Below are 14,263 nucleotides of genomic sequence, written 5' to 3' on the forward strand. Positions count from 1 at the left end.
AGGCAGCTAATAGCTTTTAAGCACTCATTCTGTCAGGCCTTAATTCTAATTATTTCACATGTATTTGCATAATCTAATTATCAAATTTATAAGATATAATTAACATATAACATTATATTAGTTTCAAGTGACATCATAATGAGTTCATATTTGTCTATATTGTGAAATGACCACAATAGGTCTAGTTAACATCCATCCCCAAATGTAGTTGTAAAATTTACTTTTCTTATGATGCTAATTTTGACAATCTATATTCTCAGCAACTTTCAAATATACAATTCAGTATTATTAACTACTAGAGGCCCAGTGTATGAAATCCGTGCACTCTGGGAGTCCCTCAACCTGGCCTGTGCCCTCTAACAGTCCAGAAGCCCTCGGGGGATGTTCGACTTCCGGCTTAGGTCATCCTAAGCTGGCAGTAGGTCATCCTTAGCACCGCCAAGGAGGCAGGAGAGGCTCCCACCACCACCGCTGCACTCGCCAGCCATCAGCCCAGCTCTGGCTGAGCAGCGCTCCCGCTGTGGGAGCGCACTGACCACCAGGGGGCAGCTCCTGCATTGAGCATCTGCCCCCTGGTGGTCGGTGCATGTCATAGCAACCAGTCGTTCCACCTTTCAGTCGACTTGCTTATTAGCCTTTATTATATAGGACAGTCACCATGTAATGTAGTTGTACATTAAATACCTCATGACCTATTTATTTTATAACTGGAAGTTTGTACATTTTTACTTACCTTCATCCATTTTGCCCAACACCCCAACCCTCGCCTCTGGCAACCACCAATATGTTCTGTGTATATATGAGTTTGTTTTTTTTGTTTTGTTTTGTTTTCAGATTCCATAAACCGAGATCTCAGGTAAGTGTCTTTCTCTGACTATTTCACTTAGCATAATGCCCTCAAGGTCCATCTGGATTGTTGCAAATGGCAAGATTTTCATTCTTTTTTATAGTTAAACTAGAGGCCCGGTGCACAAAAATTTGTGCACTCGGGGTTGGGAGAGGAGGTCCCTCAGGCTGGCCTGTGCCCTCTCACAGTCTGGGACCCATCAGGAGATAATGACCTGCTGGCTTAGGCCTGCTCCCGGGTGGCAGAGGGCAGGCCCAATCCCTAGGTGCAGCCCCTGGTCGGGCTCAGAGCAGGGCCAATTGGGGAGTTGGGGCACCGCCCCCTGTCATGCACAGAGCAGGGCGGATTGGGAGGTTGCGATGCCACCCTCAGTCACGCTCAGGGTAGGGCCGATTGGGGGGTTGGGGCACCGCCCCCTGTCACACTCAAGGCAGGGTCCATAGGGAGGTTGCAGCGCCACTCCTGTCGTGCACAGAGCAGGGCCCATCAGGGGGGTTGGGGCTCTGTACCCTGTCACACACAGAGCAGGGCCGATCAGAGGGTTGGGGCTCCGCACCCTGTCACACTGATCCCAGTGCTGGGAGGCCTCACTGCTCTGCTGATCCCAGGGCCAGGACGCCTCTCGGCTCCCCTGATCCCTGGCCTGGAGGCCTCTCGGCTGCTGATAACCATAGCCTGTAGGCCTCTCGGCTCCTCTGATAACTGGGGCCTGGAGGCCTCTCGGCTCCACTGATCTCTAGCCAGGAGGACTCTCGGCTGCTGATAACCTGGCTGGGAGGCCTCTCGGCTCTGCTGATCATGGGTCCGGGAGGCCTCTGGGCTCCGCTGATCACCGGGGCTGGGAGGCCTCTCGGCTCCGCTGATCGCGGGGCCTCCGACTCCGCTGATCACGGGCCTGGAGCGGGCCGGGAGGCCTCTTGGCTGATCACCGGGACCGGGAGGCCTCTGGACTCCGCTGATCACCGGGGCTGGGAGGCCTCTCGGCTCCGCTGATCACCTGGGCTGGGAGGCCTCTCGGCTCCGCTGATCGCGGGGCCTCCGACTCCGCTGATCACGGGCCTGGAGTGGGCCGGGAGGCCTCTTGGCTGATCACCGGGACCGGGAGGCCTCTGGACTCCGCTGATCACCGGGACCGGGAGGCCTCTGGACTCCGCTGATCACCGGGGCCGGGAGGCCTCTCGGCTCCACTGATCCCAGGCCCTGAGGCCTCTCTGCCCTGCTGCTTCAGGGCTGTTTGGCTTCGCTCTGCTTGGAGCCTGAGTATGCAAATTAACCGCCATCTTTTAGCTTCTATAATTGAAACATTGTATCTTTTGGAGTTGTTGCTTCAGGAGCTCAGAGCCCCGCAGCTGCGGGGATCCTTGACTTTCTCCATCGCTGGGGCAACCAAGCCTCCTATTCTCAGCTGCCTGGCTGCCAGCCGCCATCTTGGCTGACAGTTAATTTGCATATCTCGCTGATTAGCCAATGAAAAAGGTATCGGTTGTACGCCAATTACCATTTTTCTCTTTTATTAGTATAGGATAATATTCCATTAGGAAATTTTCCAAAGGAAAGCTAAATAAATGGAAACGCATACCATCTAATGGATTGGAAGATTCAACATTGTTAAGTGACAATTGTCTCTAAATGATCTATAGATTCAAAGAAATCCCAATGAAAATTCCAGCAAGTTTTTTGTTGCTGTATTTATATAAAAATCGACAAACTAATTCTAACATGTGCTTAGAGATGCATAGGACCTAAAATAATTAAATTATTTTTGAAAAGAACTAAGTTGGCCCTGGCCAGTGTGGCTCAGTTGGTTGAAGCATCATTCCATACACCAAAAGGTGGCATACTCGGGTTGCAGGTTCAATCCTTGGTTGGGGCACATGCAGAAGGCGACTAATCAATGTTTCTCACATCAATGTTTCTCTCTCTCCCTTTCTCTGTTTCTCTCTCTCTGAGTGTCTCTCTATCTCTCTCTGTCTCTTTCTCTCTAAAATCAATAAAAAGCATATCTTCAGGTGAGGAAATAAATAAGTTTTTTTAAAAAAAGACTAAAGTTGGAGAGCTTACCCTATTTGATTTCAAGACTTGATATATACTATAGTACTATATAATATTATTACAGTAGCCAAAATAATTTGGTATTGGTAAAAAGATAAAAATATAGATCAGCCCAGGCCAGTGTGGGTCAGTTGGTTGAGCATTGTCCAGTACACCAAAAGGTCACCAGTTCAATTCCCAGTCGGGTACATGCCTAGGTTACAGGTTTGGTCCCCAGTCAGGGTCCATATGGGAGGCAACTGATTGATGTTTCTCTCTCACATCTGTCTCTCTCCCTTTCTTTCTCTCTAAAAAATCAATAAAAACATATTTTTTAAAAGAATGTAGATCAATGGAACAGAAGAAAGAGTCCAAAAATGGGCCCTCACATATATATGGGCAATTGACTTTGGACAAAGGTGCCAATGCAATTCAATGGGGAGAGAAAAGTCTTTTCAGCAAGTAGTGCTGGATATGTGTATAAAATTAAAAAGATTAATATTAACTTTTATTTTATACCATATACAAAAATTTACTCAAAGTGGATTATATGCTTAAATAAAAAATCTAAATTTATAGAATTAGAAATAAAAACAGAAGAAAATCTTTATGACCTTGAGACAGGCAGAAGTTTCTTAGAATACAAAAAACATAAACCATTAAAAATATTGATAATTTGTATTTCATCAAAATTTTGAAATGCTGTTTTTCAAGCAACACTATTAATAAAACAAAAGGCAAGCCACAGCCTGGGAGAAAATGTTTACAACATACAGATATCAGAAAAATGACTTTATCCAGAATTTAAATATACATTCTTACAACTATTTTTTTTAATTAAATCTTTATTGTTCAGATTATTACAGTTGTTCCTCTTTTCCCCGCCCGCATAGCTCCCCTCCACCCGGTTCCCACCCCATCCTCCACCCTCACCCCGCCCCCACTGTCCTCATCCATAGGTGCACGACTTTTGTCCAGTCTCTTCCCGCATCCCCCACACCCCTTTCCCCCCCAAGAATAGTCAGTCCACTCCCTTTCTATGCCCCTGATTCTATTATAATCACCAGTTTATTCTGTTCATCAGATTATTTGTTTACTTGATTTTTCGATTCACTTGATAGATGTGTATTTGTTGTTCATAATTTGTATCTTTACCTTTTTCTTCTTCTTCCTCTTCTTAAAGGATAACTTTCAGCATTTCATATAATACTGGTTTAATGGTGATGAACCCCTTTAGCTTTTCCTTATCTGTGAAGCTCTTTATCTGACCTTCAATTCTGAATGATAGCTTTGCTGGATAAAGTAATCTTGGTTGTAGGTTCTTGGTATTCATCACTTTGAATATTTCATGCCACTCCCTTCTGGCCTGCAAAGTTTCTGTTGAGAAATCAGCTGACAGTCGTATGAGTACTCCCTTGTAGGTAACTGACTGTTTTTCTCTTGCTGCTTTTAAGATTCTCTCTTTGTCTTTTGCTCTTGGCATTTTAATTATGATGTGTTTTGGTATGGTCCTCTTTGGATTCCTTTTGTTTGGGGTTCTCTGCACTTCCTGGACTTGGAAGTCTATTTCTTTCACCAAGTAGGGGAAGTTTTCTGTCATTATTTCTTCAAATAGGTTTTCAATATCTTGCTCTCTCTCTTCTTCTGGCACCCCCATAATTTGGATGTTGGTATGCTTGAAGCTGTCCCAGAGGCTCCTTACACTATCTTCGTATTTTCGGATTCTTTTTTCATTTTGCTTTTCCGGTTGGGTGTTTTTTGCCTCTTCATATTTCAAATCTTTGACTTGATTCTTGCGATCCTCTGGTCTGCTGTTGGGAGTCTGTATAATATTCTTTATTTCAGTCAGTGTATGCTTAATTTCTAGTTGGTCCTTTATCACAACATCGAGGGTCTCACTAGATTTCTTGAGGGTCTCATTAAGTTTATCGGCTGTTTCTAGAAAATTCTTGAAAAACCTTAAAAGTGTGGTTTTGAACTCTATATCCAGTAGTTTGCTTTCCTCCATTTCTGTCATTTGTGTCCTGTTTCTTTGTCTTGGCATTTTTTTATGCTTCGCTGTGTCGATAAAGTGGCTTTCTGTGCTGGGTGTCCTATAGGGCCCAGTGGCTCAGCCTCCCCAATTACCTGAGGTGGACACTCTTGGTGCACCCCTTTGTGGGCTTTGTGCACAGGCTTGTTGTAGTTAAGCCTTGATTGTTGTAGGTATCACTGGGAGGAATTGACCTCCAGGCCAATTGGCTGTGAGAATCAGCTGTGTCTACGATGGGAGAACTTCTGTGCTGAAGACACCCCTCTGGGGCTAGACTTGCTTCAATGGGGCTTTGGTGCTCACTGAGTCTGCCCCCTGAGTGTGTCCCTTATGGATCTGAGGAGTTGTAATTGGATGGTCCGGCTCTTGGATCTAAGGAGGTGCTAATCTAGCCTCTGCCTGAGGCTACCCAGCAGAAGCCAGCTGTAAAGCAATGCAAGTTGCCTTGGGGCCTTGGGCCAGCTGCAGTTTGTTAAGTAATTTTCAGATTACAAAGGGCAGGGCCTTTCATATGCAAAAGCCTCCTTGCATGGCTTGGGTGGGGCAGGGCCCCAGGGGATCAACAGTGCGGGTGGATCAAGCAGTATGGCTGCTCTCAGTCCTGCCCTCAGAGGCCCTGGCAATCGCTGTGAGCACCTCCGAGAGAAAGCTGCCCTCAAGTTCCGACCAATGTCAGACAGTCCTGTTTCTCCCGTATGAGTCTGGGTCCCCAGAGACTGGCCCGGAACTGGAGCTCAGAGCTTGAGACTCCCTCCCAATTGAAAAAGACAATCGTGTCCTCAGCCGCCAGCCCTCTCTGAATGCACCCCTGCACCTTTGTATTTTACTTCTGTACTGCAGCTCCTCTGAGTCTCGGTGTGCTTTTCTCTTTCCTTCTAGTTGTAGAATTTCCACTCAGCCAGCCTTCCTGTGGTTCTGGATGATGTCCGTTCCATCTTTTAGTTGTATTTTTGAAGTGGTTGTGCGAGGCAGCAATCTCCGGTGTTTACCTATGCCGCCATCTTGGTTTCTCTCGCCCAAGGTCAAATCGCATCCGACGCTGCCATGGCACAAAATCCATTCTTACAACTCTTAAAGAAGGCAAACAACCCAATAATTAAAGGACAAAAGTTCTGAACAGACACTTCACACAAAAAAATATATGTATAACCAATATGCACAGAAAAAGATGCTAACATCATTAGTCATCAGTGATATAAAAATAAGACATACTACATACTCTTTAGAATGGCTAAACTTTTAAAAACTGACCCCAGCAAGTATTGGTAAGGATGCAAAGCAACTAAAACTCTCATACACTGCTGGTAGTAATGGAAAATGGTGCAACCACTTTAAACATGAAAAGAAAAATCCTCCAGGTCCCACAAACTAGTTTTTCCATTTTTCTTTCTGCAAATCTTCAAACACAATTTGAAATATCGAGTTACAAATGTAATTTTATATCCTTCCCCCCCTTAACAGAACATTAAAAATATCCCTGATTTACATAATATAAATTATTTGCACACCCTGTTATTTCAGTGTTGCTATTGTCCCAGACTACAGGTTCTAGAAGTCCAGTATCGAGGTAGCTTACAGTCACTTTGCAGTGTGGCAGAAGCAATGTAGAGGGGAAAGCAATTAATGAATTATTTTCTTTAATGGTGAAAATGAAAATTTATCAGAGAAACTAAGTTAATATGAGTCTCATGAAAGATAGTACCTTCTGGACAGAGTCCCAATGCTTCATAAGTAAGTAGTTCATTAGCAGAAAAGCAATCATGAAGTTCTATTACATCAATATCACTTGGTCTCATGCCAGATTTCTCATAGCACTTTCTGGCAGCTTCTTTACTCATATCAAAGCCAACCTAAAACCAAAATCACATATAAGTAAAGTAAAGGCATCAAAACTGGGACTTTTATATAAGGATTATATGAGATTAATAGGCATAAACTTAACAGCTAAGAATTGACCACACATATTGAAATATCTGTTGATTCTATTTTATACAGAGAGTCCAAATAAAAGGATATTCAGGAGGGAAATATACATATTAAATCTGGTGCTATAAAAGACAGAATTTCAAATCAAATATATAAAAGGACTTATAATTCTTCAGGCCATATCTTACGTTAAGTTATAAAAACTCTATTAATCTACAATGTATAGTTGTGGTAAACAGGCTGAAGAGATTTATCAACAGATCATTATGATTCAGATACACTGAAAAATAATGAGGGAATTTCTATATGAAAATAAACAATCTTCACCCAGCTGACATGTCCCTGTGGTTGAGCATTGACCTATGAACCAGGAATTCACAGTTCGATTCCCGGTCAGGGCTCATGCCCAGGTTGCGGGCTCTATCCCCAGAGTGGGGCATGCAGGAGGCAGCCAATCAAGGATTCTCTCTCATCATTGATTTCTCAATCTCTCTCTCCCTCTCTTTTCCTCTCTGAAATCAATAAAAATATATATTTTTTTAAAAGAAAGAAAATAAGTAATATTCTTTTAGGGATTCAAATATATTTTTTCAAAATCCATGCTCTTAACACCTCTTTAATCTCAGATAGTAACATGCAAACTGAACTTTTCTTCATAGAATAAAACTATGGCATAGTGGCAAATGTACTATAATTAGAAAACCTAAACATGAATTCCACCTCTACCACACCCTAGCACCTTAGCTTTGTGATCTTGGGCAAGTTATAGGAACATTTTCAAATTCTGAGCATTGTTGTAAAATTTGTAAATTGTAGTTTAGTGTTTATAATTGTTTATATTTGTATGTATATGTATATATGCCTTATTATATCTATATATATAAAAGGCTAATATGCAAAGTCTCCCCTAGGGAGTTTGACCGGGAGACCAGGAGTTCGATCGCTTGCTATGATGTGTGCTGACCAGGGGGTGGTACAGAATGAAGGAAGGCCCCAGACAGCAGCTGGAAGGCCCCAATCAGCCCTGATCACCGGCCAGGCCTAAGGACCCTACCCGTGCACAAATTTCGTGCACCAGCACCACCCCACCCCCCGCTCTCTCTATAAATATATTCAAATATCCAACTAACTCTAGGTCTGAATTCTCATCTTTTTTATTTTCTCCATTTTGTACTTAACCTTCAATAAAGATTTTTGAAGTGTCACCCAACTGGTGTGGCTCAGTGGTTGAGTGCCAACCTATGAATCAGGAAGTCATGGTTCGATTTCTGGTCAGGGCCCATGCCTGGGTTGCAGGCTCGATCCCCAGTGTGAGGTGTGCAGGAGGCAGCCTATCAATGATTCTATCTCATCACTGATGTTTCTATCTCTCTCTCCTCTCCCTTCCTCTCTGAAATCAATAAAAATATATTTAAAAATAATTTTTTTGAAGTGTCAATAAAGTTCCCTGAAAACATCTTTGTTTTCCCCTTAACTCTGTAAGATTGGAACTCTGAGCGTATTTAGCCAATTCAAAATACAAATAAAAAGCACATCTAGTTAATTAAATGTTATCATATAATGATGTATGACTCTATCCCAGGAAGCATATATTCTCATCAGTTATTTTCCCCTAACAGATTCTTAAGGATGGGTTATAATATTAGATTTCCTAGACTCTTTTTCAAGTAAATTATATCCAGGGCCTATAGCAACCTTGAAATCCTTAAACAAAACTCCTTGATTAATTAATAAGACAGAACTTCAGATGTACCATTTTAATAACGCTATTTTCTTCAAATGAGCTTGGCAAATCAGTCGTCATCTCCTGTGCCAGAATCTCCACAGCTTTGGACTGAAGGCCATACTTCTGTACAAATTCTTCACTCGCCAAAATTGCTGCTGCAGCACCATCAGAAGTGGGACTAAGAGGAAGTAAAAGTAATTATTACACCTGGTCCACCTCAACCCTAAGATTTTAGACAAGGGGTTCTTTCTGGGACAAGAGGCTGAGTGGGCTTGATGGTCACTGGATGGTCTTCTTCGTGATATCTACAGTTAAATCTTACATATGCTTCCCTCCTGAGGGCTGAACCTCCATCAAGAACTTAAATGCTGTCAGTCACTGCTCAGTCTCTGAGAATCTCTCTCAAAAAGTTCTTAGTGCAAAGAAGCCTGGACTTGCTTTTGTAGGTACATGAAGCCTCTTCTGGTGACTTCTGAGAAGTATACAAGGTCATTCCTATCCCGGTATAGTACAGATTCTGCCATAGGGCTAACTAGCTCCAACTCTGCTATCTCCCAAACAACTCAGAATTGGAATCCTTTTGAAAACTGAGAAAGGATGGAATAGAGCATACCAGAAAGTCCATGCTTTGGTTAAGACTCTTGAGATCTCCTCAAAATAGATCTTTCCTTTAGAGTAAGCTATGAAGGAAGGTGACAAATGATTAAGCCTTCTGCGAGTTCAGCTGGACTTCATACATGGGCAGACCCTCATATGGTAACAGATGAAAGCTGGCCCCACTTGCTCACTTGTTCCCAGCCAGTATCTCCAGGGCGCAACCAAGTGATAACTAGGCACAGGCAGGACCTATGCAGTACTAACTCAGTACTCTAGGAAAAAAATATTGTCAAGCAATTTTCAAGATGTAACTGTTACCATTATTATTAGAGCTACGATTTTTTTCTTGTTTTATGCTTACTCTTAGCTACTATGGTAGAGTAAAATTTCCTACAGTAGAAGCATACAGCAGAGAAAACAAAGGGAAAAATCTTGGGACTTCAGTGGCCGCCTAAGTCATATTTAAAAGAATAAATACACCTAAAATAAAGTAGGTAGAAGTCATGAGAGAAGAAAGTAAAATATATAATTTTCCAAGAGAAGAGACAGTCTTCTCTAAGCAGGAGAAGGAAGTAAGGGTACTCACTCCAGAGCGAGGACTGCATTTGTTACCCTTGTAATTAGCTAGTTATTAATAATAGAGAGGAGTAAAGAGAAGGCCAGACATTATAAGCCTGTCCTTGGGGCAGCCTCAGCAGGAAACTGCAATTTCACATTCCCCAGGGAACCACCAGTCCGTTCTCTGCAGATCACTGGGGGAAGGGGCCGGACAAAGTAAAGTGGGGGTGGGGGTGATGTAGGTGAAAGATTAGCATGGTGGTGCTCAGGTAGGCTAAACAGCCACCTCAGCCGGTGTACCACCTCTTGTACTGCCCTATAGTCCTAACAGTTAGGGAAGGTGTTTGCCTGTCAATCTTGCCTGGAACAAAGAAAATGGCTAGAGGTGAAAGGACAGAGCAGGACTGATGGAAGCCGCAGGGTGTATAAGTTACTCAGCCTGCCCTTATCTCGGCCAATGGGAAAGCGGGGGAAACTAGCCCAAGGCCAAAAGTATGCTGGCCACCCCCCCTGTCTTTGTGTAACCAGACCCTAGCTGCACCCTGCCCCAACCCCCGACCCCAAGCCCTATAAATTCTTTGTTCTCTTGGGATTCGGGGCTCTCTCTTGCACCCAGTAATGGAGGCAAGGGGGGGACCAAGCAAGCTTGTATAAGAGATCCTCTGCTTTTGCATCGGACTGGCTCCCTGGCGTGGTTTCTTGGGGATCTTGAATTCTGGGCATAACAGAGGGAGTGGAGCCACTGCAAGCATGGGAAAATCTTAGAAGGTTAAAATCCTCAGACAAAGGAATTCTATCTCTTGCTCCCCTTGCTTTGCTCCTGCTTCCTTGCACTTTTCCATGTTCTCTCCATCGCCATGTGGCCCTAGAAGCCACAAGGCCCATGGCCACGCGAACCCCACATGCAATGAACTGCAGCTGGGAACACAAGCTCAGCTGGCCTGATGCTAGACGACTGTGCAAATATGGAACAGGGGCTCTGGGCAGTGACTAGGATCCTAGCTCTGCTGAAGACACAGCTGGGCGGGTTCCTTGGCGGGACAGAGGAAGATGGGACCTCAGAAACTCAGGGGTCTAATCCCACGCAAATAAATATCCCTCATCCTCCCACGTGAGTCTCAGAAAATTCCTTTTCTTGTGACATTGCAAGAAGCCCACTTCCACCAGCAACAGGTGGGGACACAGAGAACACCCCACTGATAACACATTGGTAGTTCTATAGAAAGAGATACAGTAAAGATATATCCAGATACAGAGCCTAAGGTTTACCAAGTGGGGTGTAATAAACGCCCCAGGACTTAGGAACAATAGAAGGTTACACTTAAATTAGGTCATCGCAGTCTCTGGCTCTGTTGCAAAGACCACAGCTCCCTCTTAACATTTTTTACAAGCAGGTCACGGTTTAGCCAGGGGTGAAGAGCCTAACCTTTCTAAGGTATGAGTCTGTAACCTGTGACCTTTCAGGGGTATGAGTCTGTAACCTGTGACCTTTCAAAGGTATGAGCCTGTGACCTTTCAGGGGTATGAGTCTGTAACCTGTGACCTTTCAAAGGTATGAGCTGTGACCTGCGTTGAGAAATGGAGCGACGAACTTTGTGTTTGTTTAGCCAACCATTTTGTGGTTTTTGTGAATAAAAGCTTACTTCTACATCTGGTCGGGGCTGCAGCTCGGTCCTTGCTACGGCGGGATGCTGTAACTGCAGTCGCTGGCCAGCTAATAAAGGCTCCTAAATTCTACCCTTTGGCTCTGGTGGTCATCTCTTACGGGTTGCCCTATAACAGGGGGAGGGAGAAGCAATAACTTCAATTAAATATTAAAATGTTTTTCTTACCAACATTGTAAGATAGTCAGAAAATCAAAAACTTTTCGAGAAGTCATCACTTCATCTAAACTGTATTCCTTTTGGAACTGGGAATACCTAAATGCAAAACAAGCAATTATAAAATGTTAGGGAGCAATTACAATTTTTTTATTGAAGATGTTCTGGTCTAGAAGTTAAAGAGAGAATAATATGTAAGTATTCTTTTCACAACCAAAAGACGGGCTTTTATAAACAGTTTTAATCTTTAATAAACAAGTCGTTTGAATTGAATTTTTTAAAAATCCTAACTTCAAAATACCATATGCTGTACAACAAAAAATTTGACTGATTTTTGTCCTGGGTTACCCTCATGGAGCTTCTAAAACCCTTGGAATTTCCTGAGTGATAAAAGTGTCTTTGTTATGCTAATAAGGTGAGTGGGCCTCTTGTTGGGGGGTGGGGCACAGGAGTCTGCTCACCAGAAAGAGAAAGACTAACCTTGTGAATACAGGGTTGAGATTTTTCAGCCAGTTTGACCCCAGGGAGAAGAGGGGGGCAGGAGTTTGAGTTCAATCATGTGGCCAATGATTCAATTGAGTATGCCTGCATAATGAAGCCCCAATAAAAACTATGGACACTGAACTTGGTAGAGTTTTCTGGTTGGTGAGCACAGAGATATTCTAGGATGGTGGGAGGGGGAGAGGGCATGGAACGTCTGCATTAAGAACCCTCCCAGACCTCACCCTATGTACCTCTTTATCTGGCTGTTCCTGAGTTGTATCCTTTATTTTTTATTTTAAATATGTTTTTATTGATTTCAGAGAGAGAAAGAGGGAGAAACATCAATGATGAGAGAGAAACGCTGATTGGCTGCCTCCTGCACGCCCCACACTGGGGATGGAGCCCGCAACCTGTGTATGTGCCCTGACCAGGAATGGAACCATGACCTCCTGGTTCATAGGTCGACATTCAACCACTGAGCCATGCCGGCCAAGCGTGAGTTGTATCCTTTATAATAACAGAGATCTTCCTCAACTTATAATGGCATCACATCCCATTGTTAAGTTGAAAATATTCCAATAAACCCTTTGTAAGTTGAAAATATCATACATCAAAAATGCATTTAGCCCTAACCGGTTTGGCTCAGTGGATAGAGCGTTGGCCTGCGGACTGAAGGGTCCCAGCCAGGTTCAATTCTGGTTAAGGGCATGTACCTCGGTTGTGGGCACATCCCCAAGGAGGGGGTGTGCAGGAAGCAGCTGATCGATGTTTCTCTCTCATCATCGATGTTTCTAACTCTCTATCCCTCTCCCTTCCTCTCTGAAATCAATAAAGATAGATTTTTTTAAAAAAAATGCATTTAACCCACTGAACATAATAGTTTAGCCTAGCCAGTTTCTACTGAATGTGTATTACTTTCATACCATGGTTAAGTTAAAAAATCATTAAGTCGGAGTTGGGAACTATCGGTACGGTCATCATAAATACAGCATTTTCCTGAGCTCTGTGAGTCAGTCTAGTGAATTATCAAACCTGATAGGGTCATGGGAACCCCTAATTTATAGCTAGTTGGCCAAAAGTACAGATGGCCCGTGAACCCTACTTGCGGCTGGCATCTGACCTGAGAGGGCAGTTTTGTGGAGGACTGAGTCCGTAATTCATGGTGTCTGCAGTACCTCCAGGTGGTTAGTGCCACAACTGCACTACAGTACACCCAGATGGTGTCAGACAGGTTGGAGGTTAAAGCAGAATACCATTTCTTTTCCCTGAAGAATTATAAAACACTAGTTCCTTAAAAGCAAAATTAAATGACTTGCATTCAGCTAACTTTTGTGGTGATGATACTATGCAATTCTGTTTAATGATATTCTTAAATAAATAGACAAAACCTATAATAAACTATCTGCAGTCTTAAAAACACATTTCCTTTCTGCCTGGGGTTCAGTGGTTAAGCTTTGACCTATGAACCAAGAGGTCACGGTTCAATTCTCTGCCTGGGTTTCAGGATCCATCCCATGTGAGGCATGCAGGAGGCAGCTAATCAATGATTCTTCTCTCATCATTGATCTTCTATCTCTCTCCCTCTCCCTTCCCCTCTGAAACCAATAAAAATATACATTTTTAAAAAACACACATTTCATTTCTAATCATTGCAAAGAAAAATTTTACTTTTATTCCCTCTTGCTCCTCCAACAATATAATCAGATGGTTTCAGATATTGCTCTGGTGAAAATAGCAGCAGCAATAACACTATAAGGAAGTTTCTAAAAGTAAACTTCAACTTGTGTGGAATAAGCAACTCAAATGTTTAGAAATAGAGCTCGTGTAACTAACATCTACATAAGCATCTGCACCTTTGCTTCTAAAGTTAACTTTGACTATCACCAACTTTCAAAAAATACCTTATTTGTGCCAGATCCTGTGCTAGGCACTGGGGACACAGACATAGTCACTACTAAGGAACTCAGTCTGAATCCATAAAAACAAATATACCATTTTAATACAATGCAATAAAAGCCATAATAGAAATGTTATACAGGGTGTCATGGGAGTACACAAGATGTGCATCAAACCCAGATATAAGGAGGAGCTTCCTCTACAAAATTAAGTAAATAAGAGGAAGTAAGAGAGAATTCCTGGCAAAAGGATCACCACATGCAAAACCTCTTGAGGTGAAACAGTTCACTGAAGCTAGGGCATGACGTGTGGGAGGCAATGTGGAGGCAAGGTGAAGAAGATGGGGA

At 43.1% G+C, this 14,263-nt stretch overlaps 1 protein-coding gene across 3 annotated transcripts in view; it reads right to left on the reverse strand.

Annotated features, from left to right (window-relative positions):
• SCP2 (sterol carrier protein 2) overlaps nt 1-14,263 on the reverse strand; it is a 114,807-nt gene that overhangs the window by 72,392 nt on the left and 28,152 nt on the right. For all 3 annotated transcript variants that reach the window (XM_059689552.1, XM_059689551.1, XM_059689550.1), the window contains 3 exons: nt 11,550-11,636; nt 8,590-8,740; nt 6,613-6,760 (listed from right to left, as the gene is read on the reverse strand). In XM_059689552.1, the coding sequence (XP_059545535.1) occupies nt 6,613-6,760; nt 8,590-8,740; nt 11,550-11,636 (386 nt within the window). The remainder of the gene's footprint in view (nt 1-6,612; nt 6,761-8,589; nt 8,741-11,549; nt 11,637-14,263) is intronic.

Source organism: Myotis daubentonii, chromosome 3 (genome assembly GCF_963259705.1).
Source record: "Myotis daubentonii chromosome 3, mMyoDau2.1, whole genome shotgun sequence".
Lineage (NCBI taxonomy): Eukaryota > Metazoa > Chordata > Mammalia > Chiroptera > Vespertilionidae > Myotis > Myotis daubentonii.